The sequence below is a fragment of the Neodiprion lecontei genome, chromosome 4 (genome assembly GCF_021901455.1).
Source record: "Neodiprion lecontei isolate iyNeoLeco1 chromosome 4, iyNeoLeco1.1, whole genome shotgun sequence".
Taxonomy (NCBI): domain Eukaryota; kingdom Metazoa; phylum Arthropoda; class Insecta; order Hymenoptera; family Diprionidae; genus Neodiprion; species Neodiprion lecontei.
In genome coordinates this window covers 15,813,468-15,833,085 of record NC_060263.1, presented here as the reverse complement: position 1 = coordinate 15,833,085, position 19,618 = coordinate 15,813,468, and the positions used below count along the sequence as shown (strand labels likewise).

The window sequence follows — 19,618 nt, the reverse complement described above, 5'->3', positions numbered from 1 at the left end:
TACCGCAGCGCTGGTGTAGGCACTTGCCCTACGTCATTGGCTAAGGGTGATGATAAAGATGGCCGACTCTACGTGAAATTTTTGGCGTCCGCAATTCGTTACGTAATTTCCAGCGGAAATAACCAATCGTAATTTCTCAATTTGGACAGCTCCAATCGTCTACGCGAGTTGAGATCGAAAAACGTAATTTCTGAAAGTACCTCGTACAGTCGTACAGGACAGTCATAGTACAGTGTTTCAGTAGTAATCGTGTATCTCCAGCAGTGGTAATGAATATTATTGTTGATTGAAATGTGATCGCGCAAAGCGTTTCGCAATTCAAAATCAAACAGCATTGACTTGTGTAAGACACTTTGCAATTTAGTTCAACAGCCCCGCGATGAACCTGTACGGACCGTGCAATCTGTACAATTATTGTTGATGTGATCGTAAATTTCGTTATTTTTCGAGATCACTGGTGCTGCTGCTGTCAAGGTGAGTCTCTCGATACACAAAAGTGTATCGCATCATCATTTTCAATTTTCGCCCTGCAGAGGAAATGTTCTCAACAATTACCCCTTGCAAACAGGATATCTTTTTTACACGGGATCGGGACACCGCGGAACCGCAAATGCGATGGAAGACTACAAATTCCTCTTCAAAGTTGTTTTAGTTGGTAATGCGGGGGTGGGAAAAACATGCTTAGTAAGACGATTTACTCAGGTAATCATTTTCATTTAACAAATAAGCTGATTCGAATGTGTCGTCCAAAATTTCCCTTTTATATCTTGTGCTTATTCATTTTTTTTTGATTTGTTTTCATCAGGGGCTCTTTCCCCCTGGTCAAGGTGCAACGATTGGGGTTGATTTTATGATCAAAACCGTCGAGGTAGAAAACGAGAAAGTTAAGGTTGGTATCACAAGTTGTTTTACATGTATATTGCTAACTGAATGTGTATACGCATTTTTACAATCATGTACAACTTTCCAGGCTCGCTCAACTCTCAAAATTGTACATAAAAATCCTCAATCATCTAACATAGATAACAACGAAATTTCAAAAGTGTTACAAATGTGTAATAACCTCCCTTGTTTTCATTCTTGTGCATATTCTTACCGCTTATAATCTTACTATTACTTAAATGTAATTGAATCAACCAGGAAACGTTTGATTAACAAGCTATTACATTTTTTTAGCTACAAATTTGGGACACGGCTGGACAAGAAAGATTCCGATCGATCACCCAAAGCTACTACAGATCAGCGCACGCTTTAATTCTAGTTTATGATATTTCTTGTCAGCCAACTTTCGATTGTCTTCCCGACTGGCTACGAGAAATCGAAGAATACGCGAGCAACAAAGTACTGAGGATACTAGTTGGTGAGAACAAAATAATTGTTTGTTGATAAGCATAAAATTTTCAGTGAGGTTCCATTTGACAATTTCTGATTAAAAATGTTTCATGGCAAATTCGTCAGGTAACAAAATTGATCGTGAAGACAGAGAAATACCAACGCACGTCGGAGAAGACTTTGCGCAGAGACACAGCATGTACTTTTTGGAAACATCTGCGAAAGAGGCTGAAAATGTGGAAAGACTCTTCATGGAAATTGCTGCTGAGCTCATGGAAGTAAGAAACGAGAAGATTTTCATTTCCAAATCATGTAGAACTTTGACATTCATTCATTGTGAATACTTTATAAAAATGTTTTCTTCCACTATTCAAAAATTTCAGCAAGCACGAAGCAAGGAATTACCGAGGTACGAAACAAACGCCACTTCAATTAATGGTAAAACTACTTCAATAGGCGACAGCAGTAATTGCAGTTGTAGCCGACTTACTTAATCTTGTGGGATCGAATTGTTTTCGACAACTTGTTCCCCTATTATTGCATCATCCAATCAATGGCAACTGAAATCCCTTGACGTACTAGAAGTAGCTTGATGAAAAAAGTTGCAACGTTAATAACCATTTACACTCCACTTGATAGCATTTCAAGCCTGTTGATTTTATACACATATTAAATCTATACATACATATAATATGTACCCATTTTAAAAAATTTTCACCTCCTTTGAAGAAACTAAAGCAAAACAAACAAATGATCAAACCCATTGAAGCTCGTGTAGATAATGTCTTCAGAGTACATTTTATCCTTTTGTTGCATAATTCTGACGATTGCGTCTCTTTCTTGCTTGTACTTATATTTTGTTACATACCCAAATCAAATGCGTGAAGTGTCCGTATGAAAAAAGTAGCATGCCACAGTTTTCGATCGTTCAAATGCAGGTTGGGCATTGGAATTTGTAAATACAAACTTGTAGGAGCCAAACGCTGTTAAATTTGATGAACAGTTGATTAATTATTTAAGTTTCCATTGAGATTTTAATATCTAGTTATTGATTTATCGTTAATTTTTACCATTAAGGCTAATTACTCATTGTACAATTATATCATAATTACCTGTTGCAAATATTACCTTCGTTGTAAGCTCTCAGGTTACTCAATTTTCGTGCATCACAGTCTAGTCTGCATGTTTACTTTGTATAATTTGAACAGTATTGAATATAGCTCAGTGTTTCGTTTACGTACCTATTTTTTTTCTTCTACATTTAAGGTAGCTAATTCGGAATAACTATCATCTCTCTCGTCCAATATTTCTGATAATTTGCCTAATCATAACATGGTTTTATTTGGTTTGATCGACTCTGCGAACAGTGATTAGTTACAAATGACTTACAGTTTGTCAAAGCTGATTAAAGAAGCTAACTGGAAATTCCAAGTAAATACAAGCAGTCAATTAATATCAAGTAATTTTTTATCATAATACAATAAGATATCGACTTTCGATGACACTGTAGTAGTTCTAGATCATCTGAACAACTATTGCAAGCTTCCGAAAGACTATCATAATAAAGGAAAGAAGGTGCGGCCAAGCTAAGAATCATCGCACGTTTCATACTATAATATAATAATTGTAAACAGCTTCACAGGAAACAGAAGTTAATAAAAAAATGTTGCGTTTCGTGACAATTTGGTCCTTACTTTAACATGTATATCAATTACCGAAACATTTTTATCACACCAAATTCGCGTGTTGAATATAATTTATTGTAACCGTAGTGAAACGAGAAAACAAATAAACTGGCAAAGAAAGGTATGGGTTTGGGCCATGCTAATGAAAACATATCAATTCACTTGTCATTTATCTCTACGTATATATGGTGTAATTCCTATGAAAATCATAGTGTGATAAATGGCAGTAAATGAAAGAAGACTTCTAAATAGTATTCATGAATAAAATGGGTTTACAGGTTGCCAGAAATTTCTTTAATAGCTGTAACATAAAATATTCGCTATGTCGTATAACGATGTATCACGAGGAAATTCTCAGCAAGAAATTTAAAATTTTTTCGTAACACAAACACACTATATGCTGTAGTTAATTATCATATATCACCGACTGAACAGTGATAGAATTTATGTACTAAGGCTCTGTACTTAATTCGCTTGAAACATAAAAATGATGGATTTATTGACGAGAAAATTAAAAATTGCCATTAATTAATGAAAAAAGAAAGAAACTTGAAACACGCATCGACTTAGAAGTCTAGTTATAAAGTACGATCAAATTGTTTTAATATTTGATGTATACTCCATGTTTAGTTAATGTAAATAATCAAAAACAGCTTTCATAGTTGCGTCCGCGTGTGCGTAGCATCAGCATGAGCTTCTCCCGTTACTAATAATCATACATGAATCGAAGAATATTGAAGTTTTTCAAATTGTCAATATTCTTACTATTTATTTATGCCTTTGATAATTTATTCACAGCAATTGGTTGTTGTTGTTGTTATTGTTGTATTGACGTATGGAAATTGATTGCGAACTTAATAATAAGATAATAACCAATAGATGACATTGCGTGTAATATTGGTCCACAGTTTTTTTTTCTCTTTTGTAAATATGCTTCACATTAGACATTAATTAAATGGCTTAGAATTTACTTGCATAGCTGATAATAATTATCGTTTTGCTAAACGATAATTCGACGCAAGAAAAAACAGCTCGTGCAATAAATATTATTATTGTTAAGTACATGCAAACGTATACCTATACCTACACATCTGTGTCCTGCAATTGTAAGTAAAAATCAGTACTCATTGTAGTACCGCAAACCACTTACTGTAAAATGTTAACTGACTTTCTACTCAATTAGCATTTACCTGCATATACAGATATTGTAATAAATCTTACTGCAAACGAGTATTATTAGAAAATTCTTATTCGGCACGAAGAAATGAAAAGAAAATATATGAAAACAAAACGACTGCTAGATGATTATTTGCAAACTACAAATATTTATAAAGATATCTCTGCACTGCTTTAAAATGCTAATAACCAAATCAAATTGACCAATATCTTGTAATTTATTTAATAAAAATTAAAATCAACCTACCGTGATAGTGTTACAATTTATATTCAAATAAATATCTATATCTCCGTATTAAGCACCCCCATTTTGTGTTGGCTGGGTTTGCGGGCTATTCTCATTACATTCGAAATTTCACTTAGGATTATTGGATTGATTAAAACTCGTCATTCGGTTATCCGTTGATTCATTATTTCTATATTATTTGGGTACTCAGACTACATTATCTAAGATTGTGTAAATCTATCAACAAATTAATTAAAATCAATTGAAAAAATACGTACACTTACAATTAAAAAAAAAAAAAATTACATATAATTTGATTTCTTGACGCAATAATGAAGTTTACTCTATTTCAAGTGATATGTATAACACTGTATCATAAAAATAAATAGGTAACAACTTACAAATATAATCTCAAAAGATATTTGGAAGTCGAGAAATAATTATTTATTCTAAGAACATTTCACATTTTTCTCTGTAAAACTATGAATACATGATGTATATTTTTGTCCAGTCTTCATACACTTGATATTCTTTGTAACCAAATAAAATCTCTCAACTGAACACATCCGAGTTTTCTTCTTTGTTCGAGGTTCGTAAAATAATTCAACAAATAAAGATTTTTACCCTTTTCAACGCCAGACCTTCCAACTCGTTTTAAGTACATGAATATTGTAATACTTACGTTTTAGTCAGACAGCTATGTACATGAATATGTTTTCAAGTTAATACTTATATTCTGGCTACAGAATGTAATTATCTAGTTCTTTAATTTGTCAAACTGACTCACAATGTCGTTTTGTAGCATGTTAAGGCCGCTGTTATAGAACGTAATATCAGAAGCAACATAATTTTAGATAAAACTTTGTAATCCAGTTTGTTCAAGTGACAAATTGAACAGTCGTTGACGAATCTCTGGATCCTCAACTTTGTCATTAACTGGACTTTCGCCACAGTTACTGATGTACATTCCACCTTTTCCTGCAATCTCATTACTCACAGCAGCATAAACAATTGGAGTAGCCCCTTGTGTCGGATTCTGTAGACACAAATTTATTTGAAAACGTTATGCATACAGCTACTAATTTCATACGAGTTTATTAAAGTAATATACTCACCTTGAAGAATAAGTTTATTATCCATTGGGCATGCTTTTTCAGCGCTGTATTATTAAAGAGATCCGTATTCACTATTCCAGGATGAACAGAGTAAGCTTCAACGCAAATACGCTCCTTGACCAGCAGGTCTTGGATGGATCTCGTGAACATTACTTGAGCCAATTTGCTCTGAGCGTACGCAGCTGACGTGATAAAAGATTTTCTGGGAAAAAACAGAACTTTGGTTAATAATTCATATAAAAGTTTCAAGTGAGCAGTGCCCTGTAATCGCAAGTATAGAGTTTTGTGTTCATGATCAAATCATGTACTTACTTGAAATTAATATCGTCAAAATTTATTGTGCCAACGAGATGAGCGCATGAAGAGACGTTAACGATTCTAGCCGACTCGTTCTGCGATCCAGCAGCTTTTAGCAACGGCAGAAGCAGCGACGTCAACAAAAAATGAGAGAGGTAATTAACGCCCCATTGCTGTTCGAAACCTTCCTTAGTTTCAGAATAAGGAGTAAACATGACGCCAGCTGAAAATGAGAAAATTGATTCTAAATAACTTCCCAAGCTTCTGCGTAGTTTTGAAGCATATATCATTTTGTTTTCATTTATTCCTTCCACAAATAAATTAAGCCACTGTACCATTGTTCACGAGAACGTCAATTTTTCGGTACTCCACCTTAACGGATTCGGCAAATCTCCTCACAGATTCAAGGCTGTTGTTATCCAATTGATACACTTTTGTCGATCCTCCGGTCACCCCTGATTCTCTTAGTGATCTGACAACTCTGTCGGCAGCTGCAGGTGTTCTGCACGCTGTAAATAATTCATACGAGAAATAAGTACATGTGGTTACCAGTTGAAGGGAAAGCGTAACGACACGCTGCATCACAGCAAAGATTGCAGGTGAAACGCTATGAAAATGCACCATTGATTACCAATTATTACTTCCATGTCACACTGGAGCAGCATTTTAACAACTGCAACACCGATTCCTCGAGATCCACCTGTAACGATAGCAACTTTTCCCGCCTTTTTGGGTAGGTCTGAAAAATAAGTGGATGTTTTATTCACAAATTCAAAACGAGGCGTGGGAATATTTCATGCGTGAGAATAACAAAAATTTATAAATTTGTGCATAGTGTTATTACCGAGTCTGTTGCGTTTGGACTCAAGAAAATCTGCCACAAGGGCCTTCATCCCAAGCGCGTTGTACTTGAATTCGTATAGTATCTCAGTGGTGATGTGAGACAGGCTTTTCTTCGGTTTGAAATAAGCTGCAACACCGGCGGCGAAGATAAAAATTGAACCGAATAAGAGAAACATGTTTGGGCCTTTACTCGGCTGCGATACCGCAGCTGTTTTCATTCGTAGCCGGACGCCGATTCACTGAATCGTCAAATTATGATTATCAAATTCTTTTGGATAATTGTTCCTTTGCCCCCTGACGCGTTTACTACTCGGAACACTTTCCGAAGTTAGAACTTTCTCACTTCGGCCGCTTTCTCCGACCTTGCCTGTCGTGTGCACGTATCCGTGTAAACGTTTGTACTACAGTTACTTTTTCATAAGATTCCACTAGGTACGGTATCTATTTACACTTCTGTAGATAGCAACCGCAAGATAATAAATAGGACACGATGAGGGTTTAGAGTAATTTGAAATTCGTAATTGACTAAAATGGGACTAAAATTACGCACTGCATGCGCTGGTTGGTTTTGCAGATGCAATGTTGTTTGCAAGTACAACGTCGAGTAAGCAAATAATTATGTTTATAGTTGAGTAATAAATGGTGACCGCTAAATATCGCATTACACATATGTCATCGATAAATAATTAGGACAAATTACATTATGTCTCTTGCTGGCCAGGCTAAATCTGCAGCCGCAGCGATTTGATTTGATGATTATCGTTCGAAGCGTCAAGTTAAAATTGACGAATTTCTCGCATGTTGCGAATGTGCTAATATTTTAGAAAGTTTCAAACGAACATACTGTAAGACAGAAAAACTAGAAAAATAACGGGAATTAATAAACATACGCATGTACTATTAAATGCTGTATGGAAGTACATGATTTCTCTTCCATTCTTTTTCCTTTTCCCACGGCGGAAAGCGTGAATATAGCGTGGATGGCCGTGAATGCTTGGGCAAGAAGCGAATGACCTTGTGATGCGCCACTGTCTAATACTTTCGGATTTCTGATTTCGAGAGTCGATATATCGACACATCGATTAACCGCATACAGATCACCGTGTCAGCCTACCGTGTTATGAAATCTATATTTTCGAAATTTCGAAATGCTTAATCGGTTCGTGAGTTTGTATTCACATTTCATAATGTGCAGCAATACTGAAATTTTTGAAGAAACATGAACGGGATAATCAAATTTGAATTTATGATTGCATTCGTGTTTGCGTATGAAATAATAAATTCACGTTAAAAATCCGTTGCTAAAAATCGAGGGGCAGTAGTTACTTTTCGACAAAGATTTTCAGTACTTTTCTATCATCGATTCATTTTTACACTACTCGATTTTAATATGGTGAAAATGAGTTAGGTTGAAATTATTGCTGTGAGCGCTGTGAGATTCTTTAAAAATCTTGAAACATCCTGACAATTAAAATATCGAAATTAAGGCCCTAGCTTGTGCCGCCATCTCTACGGCTCTAGACGTATGAAAATACCGGTCCGTGTCGCACGGCGCAGCAGCAAAGTCGTTTCGAGTCAAGTCAACTCGCACCTGCTCGCGAAAGCTCGAGAAATACACGTAGCCGTGAAAACAGCTCAAATGAACTTGTAGTTATTTACTACGAGAAATTGAATCAATTAAATATAAGGTTAAACATCATTTAGTACATATAAGGTGAGTGTCTTTCCACGATTATCAATGTCCCTTCAACGCCCTTCAAGTTCACGTACAGCAATCACCCGCAAATCATTCGTGCAATGTGTAAACGTGCAAAAGTAGGGCTAGGTTCTTTAGATGTATATGTCACGCATAATTACGATAACTGTAAATTAAGGGCTCTTCCCGATAAATTGATTCCTCCGTGGAGGAATCAATTATTCAAACACAGCTCAGAGCAACTGCCGATTACTCACTTCCGACACTTTTACCCTAGATTTTCACAACAGATATTAAAATTATATGTATATTCGTATCCGCACCTACATAATTATTATTTCACGATTCATTCTGTCCAAATGTCACCGATCACGCGGCCCATGATAAATCGCTTATCTCTCGGTAATTTGCCTCAGGCACATAGAAATGATCTTCACCTGAGTAAAAACTGGCTCAAATTTTGTCTTTCTCTTCCTCTCATTTTAATTAGTCTTAGAAACCTGTTTTACTGCAATATTATCTAGCAAAAATATCAATGCCATCGTTGCTATCTTGTTTCCAATTTAATTGCCTAGTAAAATATTCCCTTAATTTATGCGTCCTTGAGATGTCTCTCTCTATCTCTCTCTCTCATACTTGTTTTTCGATTAGTTCTTTATGTATTGTTTATCGTTTTATCTCCCATCATTTTAAAATTTACTTGTTAAGAATGTCGACGTTGAGTTTGAATGGTAAAAACATGGTGAAAACAAATCCACTTTTTTGCATAACTGCTTGTATTTATTAAATTGAAATCAAGGCAATCAAGCCAAATACGTTTACTCATACTTTTTTCCAATATCATTCGATAGAACGGCTAATAACGGGATACAATCATTGTTGCGAAACATCTCATATTCGATAATTTTATATCCTTTTGGAACTATTTTTTCCCTTATTGTGAAACTTTTTTTGCAGAATGGCTGATACCGCGAGCAATGGATCAGGCGACAGGACTGCAACGCCAGAAAAAGGATGGGAGAATTTAAAACAGCACGTTATCGATAACAAAATATCGGTCGGACTATGGGCAACAAGAGTATTGACCATACTTTTCACAGTGGGCTACATTATTCCAATTTTTGGGTAGGCCGACCAACGATGGAGTAAATTTTTTTCACATACGTTTAAACAATATCATCTGAATTGGCTCATTTTTTTTAATATATTATTACTATGCCTAATTAAATGTTGGAAGTATTAAGTAATTCCAGCCTAAGTACATGCTTCCGTGTCGTTACATACCTGAATCGCGCTGTTAACAACACATGCTTTTTAATCTTGCATTTATTTCTTCTGCTTTTTGTCATCTCGATCAGACTCAGTTATTAACGAACGTCCTTGTCCCACTCATTATCTTGGCATGACTTGAAGATTTCATTATGTACTTCAATTGTTACATAATCAATGCAAGAATCACTTTATCAGCATTATTACTCAGCACGGCGTCCGAGTATTCCATTAGTAGATATGCAAAATAGATACACGATCGCTGACACAGTGTTTGATTTCCTCCTTTTTATCCTTGCCTTTTATAATTGGCATTTTGTTTTTGTAGCGATATGTTTGAAGTAAAGGCTCTTAACATTTCTATTCAAATTTCGTAAACATACAGGGTGTCTACTGCTCCTTAAATATCCCTAAATCCTCGGATTGTCCTGGAAAACAAAAATTGCTCTTTAAAACCTAGAAAAGTCCTGGAGTATTATGAATGCATTAAATTTTAGCAGACGGACTATGTAGTCGCTAGTAATTCACTCTGTGTATAAGTTGCTACATAAATTCATTGATTACTGACTTATCCTATTCTTATAAATTGATAAGAAAACAAAGTTAAGGTCCTGGAATTTTCCAATTAATTGTCCTGGAATCTGAATGGTCAATTGTAGTAGACACCCTGCACATACTGTACAAAAGATGGATGATTAAAGTGAAGAAACAAAAAGGAGAAAAAAACGAAACATAGAAGAGAGTGAACACATTTACCTTGACGTTGAACTTTACTTGTTTCATAAAGAAAGTATGTCAACTCATTAGCATAATGTATTCTTTATGGCATCCGAACCTCTTTTGTTAATCTAGTTAATTGCATACGATGGTGTGCACATAAAAAGAAGGCAAGGATCTAAGATATTCTTAAACGCAGGTAGCTAGTGTTATGTAATGATAATTTAATCGGAATATTGTGAATACTAATCACCTGATTCTCTCTCAGAAATCCTTACAACGCTTATTACAAAATCTTGATGTGCAACGCAGCGACCAGTGCTCTTAGACTTCATCAAAGACTTCCACGAGTACAATTCAGCAGAGAATTCTGGACTCTTTTGGTCCTGGAGGATTCATGCCACAATTTATTCTACTCGTTAATATTCCTGTACGTCGCTCCAGCTTCACGTATCCTTTTATCATGCGAATTTCAGTCGCCGGTAATTTGGTTTCAGCCGTTTTAGTCTAAAATGATGAAAAGCCACATAGTAGAGTGAATTTCTTTAACACAAATCATAGTCGTCATTGCTCCTGTTTTGCTCTTCGCTATCCTGCATTCGGCTAGTTATTCTCTCACTTTGCTGGACGTACGTACACAATTTTTTTATATATATATATATATATATACATACACACATACACACTATATATATATATTATGCTGTTTCAAAATAAATCGATAATTTTTTTTTTTTTTTTTTTGCTTTACACAATCTTAAACTATACTTGGACATCAAAAAATAATCCTCGCGAAAGGAGAGGCCGGTCCTTCAAGGTTTAGAGGTGTCTCTTTTGTCTTCTTTTATTTCGTTAATACGTAAATAATTAATTTGCACGGATGGAACAAACATTTTTTTTGTCCTAAAATGATGAATATATTCCAAACTTATGTAATACTGAATATACTAGAAAAAACCATCTTGATGATCGCAGCAACCATTATCGGTCGATATATACGTCGATAAATGCAAAAAACAAAAAAAAAAATACAAGAATCTCCGTAAAAATGTATCTTTTATTATCGTCAATAATCTTCAATGAATACATTCATTGATACGCTGTTACGATAATCATTTTCGGCTGCAAAAAACTTGACTTATTGCAATTGGGGTATTTTTTTCTATGGTCTTGAACTATTTCGAACAAATATTGTTTTTGTTCCTCATTTTTAGTTAACAAATCATTATATTCCTTGACAAGGGCTACTCCACGTTCAGCTGAATCATTTACTACTTTCATTTATGAGAAAACCATTAAGCACGTTTGAAAGCTTTCGGTAGATTCCCATTGTATGAGAGGCTCATCCAGGAAATCATGGGGCAATTCACATTGTTGAAATAAGCGCCTCGATTTTTGATTGATGAAATGACTTATATCAATTTCAGGCCAGTTTTTTGTAGCCGAAAATGATTATCGGAACAGCGTATCAATGATTGTATTCATTGAAGATTATTGACGATAATAAAAAATTCATTTTTACGGAGATTCTTGTATTTTTTTTTGTTTTTTGCATTTATCGACGTATATATCGGCCAATAATGGTTGCTGCGATCATCAAGTTCGTTTTTTCTAGTATATTCAGTACTTATACATAAGTTTGGAATATATTCATCATTTTAGGACTAGAAAAACGTTTGTTCCATCCATGCAAATTAATTATTTACGTATTAACGAAATAAAAAAGACAAAGGTCCGATGAGACACCTCTAAATCTTGAAGGACCGGCCCCTCCTTTCGCGAGGATTATTTTTTGATGTCCAAGTATAGTTTAAGATTGTGTAAAGCAAAAAAAAAAATTATCGATTTATCTTGAAACAGTCTAATATACATGTATGTATGTTTTTTTTACTCTGACATTACAGACAGTTGATTGATATTGTATTTTTTCAGTGTCTAGGACAAAATAGTTGGTGGGGAGCGCGGTTACTGATCTCCCTAGTGGAATTCCAATCTAGGAACATACTCAGACTGTGTGCAATCTGTGAAGCCCTCCTGCTACCGTACACGATATTACTGATCCTCAAGTATGCTATGAATTTCCTTATATTTTTTTGTTCGCTGATCGATTTCTTTTGTTCCATTTTTCTTCCATTGTTCTCGTTTATCAATAGTTCAATGTATGCGTTCTACTTTGTTTAACAGTGGACGAGCCGGATTACTGACGCCCTTCATCTACTATCAATTTCTGGCCTTGCGTTTGTCTTCAAGACGCAATCCGTTCACTCGCAATCTATTCCGTGAGATTAGTAATTCTCTGTCGGTTATTTCAAACAAGCCTGGTACACCAGCTATATTGAAACGAGCGATCACATTTGTTATAGGGCTAATACAAAACATGTCTCGCGTTCCCTAATAATATCATTTGTTATTTAATTCTACGTATTCCTTGTTTTTCCATTCTGAATAATAACAGATATTTTTTTCTTGCATAATCCAAATTGGGATACCTTTGGATGTTCGATGATGTTCAAAAAGCAAACAATTAATATATTAAGAAGCTTCTGAAGAGGATGGTTGTCACATGTTGAAACAGAATTGAAAATATTGTTTCAAGATGATTTTTATATTTATTAGCATCATTGTTACATCCCCCCCCCCCCCTCCACTCTCATTTCATGAATAAAAAGAAATATCTTATCTTCACGAACTCTATTCAATATTGGAAAGTATTGAATCGACGACTGTAGATTGGCCGATATAAGAAACCGCCTCTTTGGTACACCCTGCAAGAGTTTGAACAATAGATTTTGAGGATCTTGACAGCAAATCATGATATTTTTGTATTTTTTGTTTTGGTACGCAATAGCAACTACTTATCCATTGAAATTTAGCACAGAATATTTGCTATGAAGATTTGTAACAACTTTCTCAATTAATTTTCACATTTTAAGCGCTTCTAGGTGTATTAATGTGTTAGTGTTGAATTTAACAATCATTATTACTGAGAAAAAAAAAAATGAAAGCAAACCATAATGACCAACATTCAATATCATTATAAGATTGTAGTAAAGGAAACTTTGAACGCAGAGCAGAGTTGTGCAAAATATTTACTGCTCTTATACGACGCATGAAGAACAATTCTAATCTTCTAAATTATTCAGGAGTGTGTATAAGACTACAACTAAATCCATTTGATATATTGATTCATTACTCTGAACATTTGAATGTAAAATATATCTTCGCCCCTTCTCTCGCTACTTCTCTCCCTTCAAAGTACAAAAAAAAAAATTTCGCAATATGTACGAAACGAAAGTACATTCACAAGAATCACCGAAACGTGCATTCATTAAGTTCTCATGATCTTGACAGTACACAATTTTTTTTACCACTAATTATCGTGACTAACATATCGTTGATGATTTGAATAATGATTAACAATATCTAGAAATTTCTTTTTCGAATATGAAACTATATCTCACTGAGAATGTGAACAGAATAAAAATTTCATACTACGTGTAATTTAGTTGCATAATATTTGGAATGACTTTTTCAAACACAGAGTAAAAAATGAAGATAAAAAAGTTAGATGTACAGGCAATCTAGGCTTATTCAAAATTTTTCTTATTTTAAACATTCGGTTCAATTATGCTTGAGAACGATTACCTGAAATTTTAGAACTGTAAGTATACGGAATCACGTATCACTATAAATAATCGATACCAATTTACTACTGTTTAAGTGTAAGCATAATAATATTGCCGCTAGACACAAAGGCATGATAATTAACACTTTTGCATTCTATCGATAATACGATATTAGTTAGTGTCTTGTTACATATTGATATTTGTATGTATATTATGATTATTCAATTTATCTTGTGGTCGCTGGATATTATACCATAAATTTGTTTTTTTAAATAGGTAATTGTTTCGTGGATCTTTTTTCCCTTCCCCATCAAATCTTTTTGAAAACCGTTTATTTAACTTTGCAAGGGAGCTATTCGTCTTTCTTCCATGCCTATACTATACTATAGAATTTAGCGTCACGTCATTTATGGAAGCTCCTCTACTGATGGAATTCTAGATACATTTTGCACAGCTTCCATCTGCTCAATTGGTAAGGAGGGTGTAAAGTACAATACATTTTTATAAATCCTATCAGTTTAATCTTATTTACAGTATTTATCACATTTCTGTCCAGGGCAGAGACTTACAAAGTTACACAAGTAGTCAAATGTCCATGCATGTATACAAGTTTGAACATCCATCCTAAATATTTAAATTTATCTCTATGAATGATGATAACAATAAAGGTAATAATTATGTAAACATGATGCAAAAGGCACAAACAAATGATTTATCAAGTTCACAAATATCTCTTCAATAAATTATGACCCTGATGATTTCCCTATTAGTTCGTGCTCCCTACTAATCTCTTGTTCTCGCTGTTCCTTGAGCAGCACCTCCTTTTCCCTAATTTGTTGAAAACGTGTCGCTCGTTTCTGAGTATAAAAAAGTATGAAAAATGTAATGAATCGAAAATATTGCAAGATAGTCTCAAACTATGAGTTTTTCATTACCTTTAGCTTATTTGTACGTTCATGGACAGAGGTCATGTCTTTTTTAATATTTGCCAGTTTTGCCTGATATATTTTGATCGTCGTAAACTGCAAAATATACATCAAAATTTCAATCCCGCAATAACAATCTCAAATCGCAGAATTTTGGGAGGAACAAGGACTCACCATTTCATTTATATCCAAGTTCTCCTGTACCTGGCACAACTTTGCATTCTCTCCATGCATGTGACCGATGAGGGTCTCTTGCTTATTACTGAAACATCAAATCTAGTCTTAGCATCCACCTCGGAGAACCAAGCAAATCTGCTTCCAGATCCCTTACGTCAATTCAATCAATTCCTTCTTGACTTGCTCCAGCGGTGGTCGATACACCTCGAGCAGTCCTTGTGCCAGGTTCACAGTCGCTTGGGTAAAATCAACGCGAATTCCATTAGGACTAAGGAGAAAATCATTCCATGAAAAGCTGGAACTTGAAAGCTGGCTTTTTGCGCTGTTAGTTCGATACTGATGCTTATTAGTTTTTCAAACGTGAAATTAAGTATTATAAATTTTGCCTAATAGAAAAACAGCTGACTAAGAGGTTAGGTCCGTTCGTGCTAGGTTATATTACCTCTCGCATTGCTCGATCTTCGGCTGCACTTCGACGGCAGCCTGTTCGCCTATGTCGGTCATCATTTTTGATCAAACGGTTGTTTTCGCCAATCTGTAACGATGCCTGGCTTTCACCCAGCCGTAGAGAATTGTCAACAATAAAGCGGTAAAAAACGGAGCCTGGAGTCGAGTGACAAGGCGAGTTATGTTGTGATGCCGTCTGCGGCATCGAAGGCTCTCAGATTTTGACACGTCACAAAAAGAGGTATCGGCCAATCGGATTAATCCAACTCGAGTTTTCTCCGCGAGCATCTTTAACCGCCGAATCAAACTGACGAGCTGGTTTCCACCATGATCTAAGAAGATAGCGTATGTTCCTCGGGGGGATGTATTTTCATCCTGTTCTGCGCCGCCCATATGGAAGCCATTTTAAAAATATACGACATTAAACTGTTTGGAAATTCTACACGTTAACATGCGCGCCAAACGATCTCAAATCCAATTGGTTGAAAATTCAAGATGGCTTTCATATGGATGGTAACGCGATTGACTCTAAGAGATGGCTGCGCAAGAGCAGACCTTATTTTTTTAAGCATCATGTTTTCTACGACGGTGCTGCAGAGTGCAGTTCGGCTGGCAAGTGGCATTTCAAAATGAAAATGGCGCCGGAGGTGAGGTGGCCCGCGATTGTTGTCTGCATCATTGCAATCGGACTATCAGCTGTTCTCGCTCAGAATCCACACAAGAAATTCGAGTACAAGTACTCGTTCAAGCCTCCTTATCTCGCCCAAAAGGACGGGAGCGTGCCTTTCTGGGAATACGGCGGAAGTAAGTTGTCTTCGATCTTTTCATTTGTCTCCTAACCCATCAACCAATCTTGTCTCCCGTTCAACCCGCGCTCCCAATCTCCTACCGTATGGATTTCGTTTGCTACCGAATATTTATTGCAATACTATTTGCGCCCTGTCGAAAATCACCTTAATCGGTCCTCCAACTTCTCAGCCAGCCTCTTATACACTGATCTTTCCCTCATCTTCGACCATCGCATTCTAATCGGAATTTATTGCTTTCCAGATGCGATCGCGAGTGCCGAAAACGTCAGAATTGCTCCGTCCTTACGGAGCCAAAAAGGTAAGAATTACGTGGAATAGATTAAACTTCGCGAGTATCGCAAAATATCATTATCAAAGGTTGTGTTGACTTTCTCCGGAGTTAATGAAATTAATAGGAAAAAATTTCTTTACATATTGTCACAATCGTGTCCTTTCATAAGATAAACTAAGTTTCTATTAGAAATTCAAATCTGTTCTTATGATAATGTGCAAACTTAGTCGCTTAGTATTCTCTCTTCTTTCTTGAATGATTTACAAACATCTCAGTTCAAATCTATCAGCGTACTGTATCTAACTTTAATTTCTAATAGTTTGATCTTGAATAACAGGAGCCATATGGACAAAACAGCCGACAAACTTCGACTGGTGGGAAGTTAACATTGTCTTCCGCGTCACTGGCCGTGGGAGAATTGGTGCAGATGGTTTAGCATTTTGGTACACGACGTCGAAAGGCTCTTACGACGGGACAGTTTTTGGTAGTTCGGATCAGTGGAATGGACTCGGAATATTCTTCGATTCCTTCGACAATGATAATAAGCATAACAACCCTTACATCATGGCTGTTCTCAATGATGGAACGAAACAATTCGATCATGCAAAGTAAGGGAGCCAATTCTTTCTCTAATTCCCCTTTTGCTAGTTATCAGAGTTTTGTGATTAATTTATTCTGCACCTTCTAATTGCAGCGATGGAACAACTCAGCTTTTGGCTGGTTGTCTGCGGGATTTTCGTAACAAGCCGTTTCCAACTCGAGCGAAAATTGAGTACTACCAGAACACGTTAACGGTGAGTTTCTTCATTCAGGCGCTCGATCGTGTTACCTTATATTTGAATGAAAATATTTCCACCAATAGCTTAACGCTACAAATATATCTTCTCGATAATGTGTTCAAAGGTGCTCTTCCACAATGGAATGACAAACAATGATCAAGATTTCGAGATGTGTCTGCGTGCGGAGAATGTGCAACTACCGAAAAATGGTTACTTTGGAGTATCTGCAGCCACTGGTGAATATTTTTGCTCACAATCGGAGAGCGTAGTATTTGAAAAGTTTTCGGAATCCCTGAAGAACGTCTGATTCTCTACTTTAGGTGGGCTGGCCGACGATCACGACGTCTTGCACTTCTTGACCACATCTCTACATACTACAAGCCAAACGGTGAGCGACGGTGGGCGCAAAATATCGACTGAAGAGGAGATCAAGCTTGGCCAGGAGTATCAGGACTATCAGAAAAAACTAGAACAGCAAAAAGAAGACTATCGTAGGTAAAAAATCTGCCCGCTTTTCTAAACCATTATCATCACTTGACTATGTACTGTCGATTGTTTGACACACTAAATTATTTGCGCAGACAACACCCCGACGAACAGCCTGCGAAGGAAGAGTTCGATGAATGGTTCGAAACTGATAATCAGCGAGAGCTGCGTCAAATATTTTCCGGACAGAGCCAGATGTTCGACGCGTTGAGAGAACTAAACAGAAAACTAGACGAAGTAGTCGGCAGGCAAGAACGAACCCTTAGCCTGATAGCACAAGTCCAAGTGGGCGGTGAGTATTAAATTTGACAACATATCGCTTTAAATCAAGCGCCACTATTTCTGGCAGCTGAAAAGTTAAGAAACAAATTTTTTTCGTCGAGATTTGATAGAAGGAAATTCCTGTTTACTTGGACATTTGTCGCCGAGTGCGAATTACAAACTAGAGTTTGGATAAAATTTTTATTTTTTGAATGCAAACTGCGTGTATGGTATGATAACTTTGTTAAGTAATGAAGCATTTCAGTAGGGATCAATCGCACGTAGAATTTTTATTCTACACTGAGTCTTGCCTTTCAGGCGTCCAAGGTGCTGCCGGCGGGCAACCTGGTCAACCGATTCAATTAATCGACACTATAAGACGGCCCGAAGTCGACGCAGTGCTAAACAATCAGAACGCCATCCTTAACACAGCCAGAGAGATAAAATCTTTCGTCGGCGAAGTTCATTCCAAAGCTGACACTATCTTGAACAATCAAGCTCGCGGTCCTACGGCTCAGGTACGCCGCAATTTCTCGGTTTTCAGGTCTCGCAAATTCTATGATTTGTCTAGCTTTAGTTTGACTTCGGTATAACATTCTCCAGGTTCAGCCGATCGGCTACGATTACCAGGCGCTTATATCCGAAATGAAAGATGGATTGAACAGGGTCAAAAGAGACATAGAACACGCTAATGTTAAGTTGGATGCCGGTAATAAGGATTGTCGAACAGGAAATTGTCTCACCACTTCCATGTTCTTGGTCTTCCTCGCGGTACAGATGGTCATTTTATTAGGATACAATATATACAGGTAAGCGAGTTCGAATTGTTTGGTCGAAAGTTATAATTATAATGATTAATTCTTTACTTTAATGTGTAACGTGGACTGGTTGTGGTAAATTTACGTTCCTGTTCATCACCTCCTCTCGTTAATTCTTTCTACTTCTGTATTTTTTGGTTCTTTATCTTGCAGGGACAGTAAAGAAGCACAAGCAAAGAAGTTTTATTAACTCGGAGCAAATCGGACAACTTGAAATATTCTCTGCTCGATTAATTTGTAATTATAATTACATAAAACTCATGTCTATAAATTAAATATCATCATCCAGTAATAATAAGATGTCATCTCTCTAGGCAAGCAGTTAATTTTTTTTAATTATTTTTTTTCCTTCCGTGTTTGTGTTTGTATTTCGAATCAGCTATTATTGAACAAATATAGGTACATAATAATTTACACGTCGCAAACGTATAACTAATTAATATTACATGTATAGTACATAATATATTTACAAATTATGTGTGAACAATGTTTCGAATGAAAGAGGCTGCGAGAGTTACGACGTCGATTCTTCAGCGACAACTTCCTGATCGCGTCACGTGAAATAAACGCACGTAAAACTTTTTTGGTACTTTTCATTCTCTCGATTTCCATCTCTCTATCACACTCAGAAACAAATCGGATCATTCGAAAACATAAACATA

At 36.0% G+C, this 19,618-nt stretch overlaps 5 protein-coding genes across 8 annotated transcripts; 3 read left to right on the top strand and 2 right to left on the bottom strand.

Moving 5' to 3' along the window:
* Nucleotides 1–144: 144 nt before the first annotated feature.
* LOC107218849 (ras-related protein Rab-30) lies at nucleotides 145–4,980 on the top strand. Its single transcript, XM_015656871.2, has 6 exons — nucleotides 145–474; nucleotides 569–702; nucleotides 806–889; nucleotides 1,177–1,360; nucleotides 1,459–1,610; nucleotides 1,716–4,980. The coding sequence occupies exons 2-6, from the start codon at nucleotides 616–618 to the stop codon at nucleotides 1,824–1,826; spliced, it is 618 nt and encodes a 205-aa protein (XP_015512357.1). The 5' UTR covers nucleotides 145–474; nucleotides 569–615; the 3' UTR covers nucleotides 1,827–4,980.
* Nucleotides 4,393–9,864, bottom strand: LOC107218848 (dehydrogenase/reductase SDR family member on chromosome X). Of its 3 annotated transcripts, none has more exons than XM_046738299.1 (7): nucleotides 9,655–9,864; nucleotides 6,676–6,801; nucleotides 6,463–6,570; nucleotides 6,167–6,340; nucleotides 5,847–6,054; nucleotides 5,535–5,736; nucleotides 4,393–5,455 (listed from the first exon to the last, which is right to left on the bottom strand). In XM_046738299.1, exons 2-7 carry the CDS (start codon nucleotides 6,722–6,724, stop codon nucleotides 5,270–5,272), a joined length of 927 nt encoding a protein of 308 aa, XP_046594255.1. In that variant the 5' UTR covers nucleotides 6,725–6,801; nucleotides 9,655–9,864; the 3' UTR covers nucleotides 4,393–5,269. The 3 variants fall into 3 exon arrangements, with proteins under 3 accessions (XP_046594255.1, XP_046594254.1, XP_015512356.1); XM_046738298.1 differs by lacking the exon at nucleotides 9,655–9,864 and adding an exon at nucleotides 7,565–7,705; XM_015656870.2 differs by lacking the exon at nucleotides 9,655–9,864 and having other exon boundaries at nucleotides 6,676–7,349.
* LOC107218861 (Krueppel homolog 2) lies at nucleotides 8,218–13,431 on the top strand. Of its 2 annotated transcripts, none has more exons than XM_015656886.2 (6): nucleotides 8,218–8,388; nucleotides 9,328–9,495; nucleotides 10,625–10,806; nucleotides 10,918–10,985; nucleotides 12,289–12,422; nucleotides 12,541–13,431. In XM_015656886.2, exons 2-6 carry the CDS (start codon nucleotides 9,329–9,331, stop codon nucleotides 12,749–12,751), a joined length of 762 nt encoding a protein of 253 aa, XP_015512372.1. In that variant the 5' UTR covers nucleotides 8,218–8,388; nucleotide 9,328; the 3' UTR covers nucleotides 12,752–13,431. The 2 variants fall into 2 exon arrangements, with proteins under 2 accessions (XP_015512372.1, XP_046594257.1); XM_046738301.1 differs by lacking the exon at nucleotides 8,218–8,388 and adding an exon at nucleotides 9,083–9,101.
* A 467-nt stretch (nucleotides 13,432–13,898) lies between these two features.
* On the bottom strand, nucleotides 13,899–15,825 carry LOC107218852 (biogenesis of lysosome-related organelles complex 1 subunit 6). Its single transcript, XM_015656874.2, has 5 exons — nucleotides 15,528–15,825; nucleotides 15,240–15,353; nucleotides 15,083–15,170; nucleotides 14,918–15,004; nucleotides 13,899–14,839 (listed from the first exon to the last, which is right to left on the bottom strand). Exons 1-5 carry the CDS (start codon nucleotides 15,590–15,592, stop codon nucleotides 14,726–14,728), a joined length of 468 nt encoding a protein of 155 aa, XP_015512360.1. The 5' UTR covers nucleotides 15,593–15,825; the 3' UTR covers nucleotides 13,899–14,725.
* A 198-nt stretch (nucleotides 15,826–16,023) lies between these two features.
* On the top strand, nucleotides 16,024–19,538 carry LOC107218865 (protein ERGIC-53). The gene is made up of 10 exons (XM_015656893.2): nucleotides 16,024–16,336; nucleotides 16,583–16,639; nucleotides 16,950–17,220; nucleotides 17,307–17,406; nucleotides 17,516–17,627; nucleotides 17,712–17,886; nucleotides 17,973–18,169; nucleotides 18,457–18,656; nucleotides 18,742–18,947; nucleotides 19,110–19,538. Exons 1-10 carry the CDS (start codon nucleotides 16,039–16,041, stop codon nucleotides 19,144–19,146), a joined length of 1,653 nt encoding a protein of 550 aa, XP_015512379.2. The 5' UTR covers nucleotides 16,024–16,038; the 3' UTR covers nucleotides 19,147–19,538.
* The last annotated feature ends 80 nt before the right edge of the window (nucleotides 19,539–19,618 follow it).

Bases quoted from the DNA above. Each gene is read 5' to 3' on its own strand.
- LOC107218848 (XM_015656870.2), bottom strand. From the start codon at position 6,892: ATGAAAACAGCTGCGGTATCGCAGCCGAGTAAAGGCCCAAACATGTTT. The intron at 6,571-6,675 runs GTAATAACACTA...CTTATTTTTCAG, and splicing joins GTCCAAACGCAACAGACTCG to ACCTACCCAAAAAGGCGGGA. The intron at 6,055-6,166 runs GTACAGTGGCTT...TCTCATTTTCAG, and splicing joins TGACGTTCTCGTGAACAATG to CTGGCGTCATGTTTACTCCT.
- LOC107218861 (XM_015656886.2), top strand. From the start codon at position 9,329: ATGGCTGATACCGCGAGCAATGGATCAGGCGACAGGACTGCAACGCCA. The intron at 9,496-10,624 runs GTAGGCCGACCA...ATTCTCTCTCAG, and splicing joins TACATTATTCCAATTTTTGG to AAATCCTTACAACGCTTATT. The intron at 10,807-10,917 runs GTATCCTTTTAT...CACAAATCATAG, and splicing joins GTACGTCGCTCCAGCTTCAC to TCGTCATTGCTCCTGTTTTG.
- LOC107218849 (XM_015656871.2), top strand. From the start codon at position 616: ATGGAAGACTACAAATTCCTCTTCAAAGTTGTTTTAGTTGGTAATGCG. The intron at 1,361-1,458 runs GTGAGAACAAAA...CAAATTCGTCAG, and splicing joins AGTACTGAGGATACTAGTTG to GTAACAAAATTGATCGTGAA. The intron at 1,611-1,715 runs GTAAGAAACGAG...CAAAAATTTCAG, and splicing joins TTGCTGCTGAGCTCATGGAA to CAAGCACGAAGCAAGGAATT.
- LOC107218852 (XM_015656874.2), bottom strand. From the start codon at position 15,592: ATGATGACCGACATAGGCGAACAGGCTGCCGTCGAAGTGCAGCCGAAG. The intron at 15,354-15,527 runs GTAATATAACCT...TTTTCTCCTTAG, and splicing joins AAGATCGAGCAATGCGAGAG to TCCTAATGGAATTCGCGTTG. The intron at 15,171-15,239 runs GTAAGGGATCTG...TTGATGTTTCAG, and splicing joins AAGGAATTGATTGAATTGAC to TAATAAGCAAGAGACCCTCA.
- LOC107218865 (XM_015656893.2), top strand. From the start codon at position 16,039: ATGGATGGTAACGCGATTGACTCTAAGAGATGGCTGCGCAAGAGCAGA. The intron at 16,337-16,582 runs GTAAGTTGTCTT...ATTGCTTTCCAG, and splicing joins TTTCTGGGAATACGGCGGAA to ATGCGATCGCGAGTGCCGAA. The intron at 18,948-19,109 runs GTAAGCGAGTTC...TTTATCTTGCAG, and splicing joins TTAGGATACAATATATACAG to GGACAGTAAAGAAGCACAAG.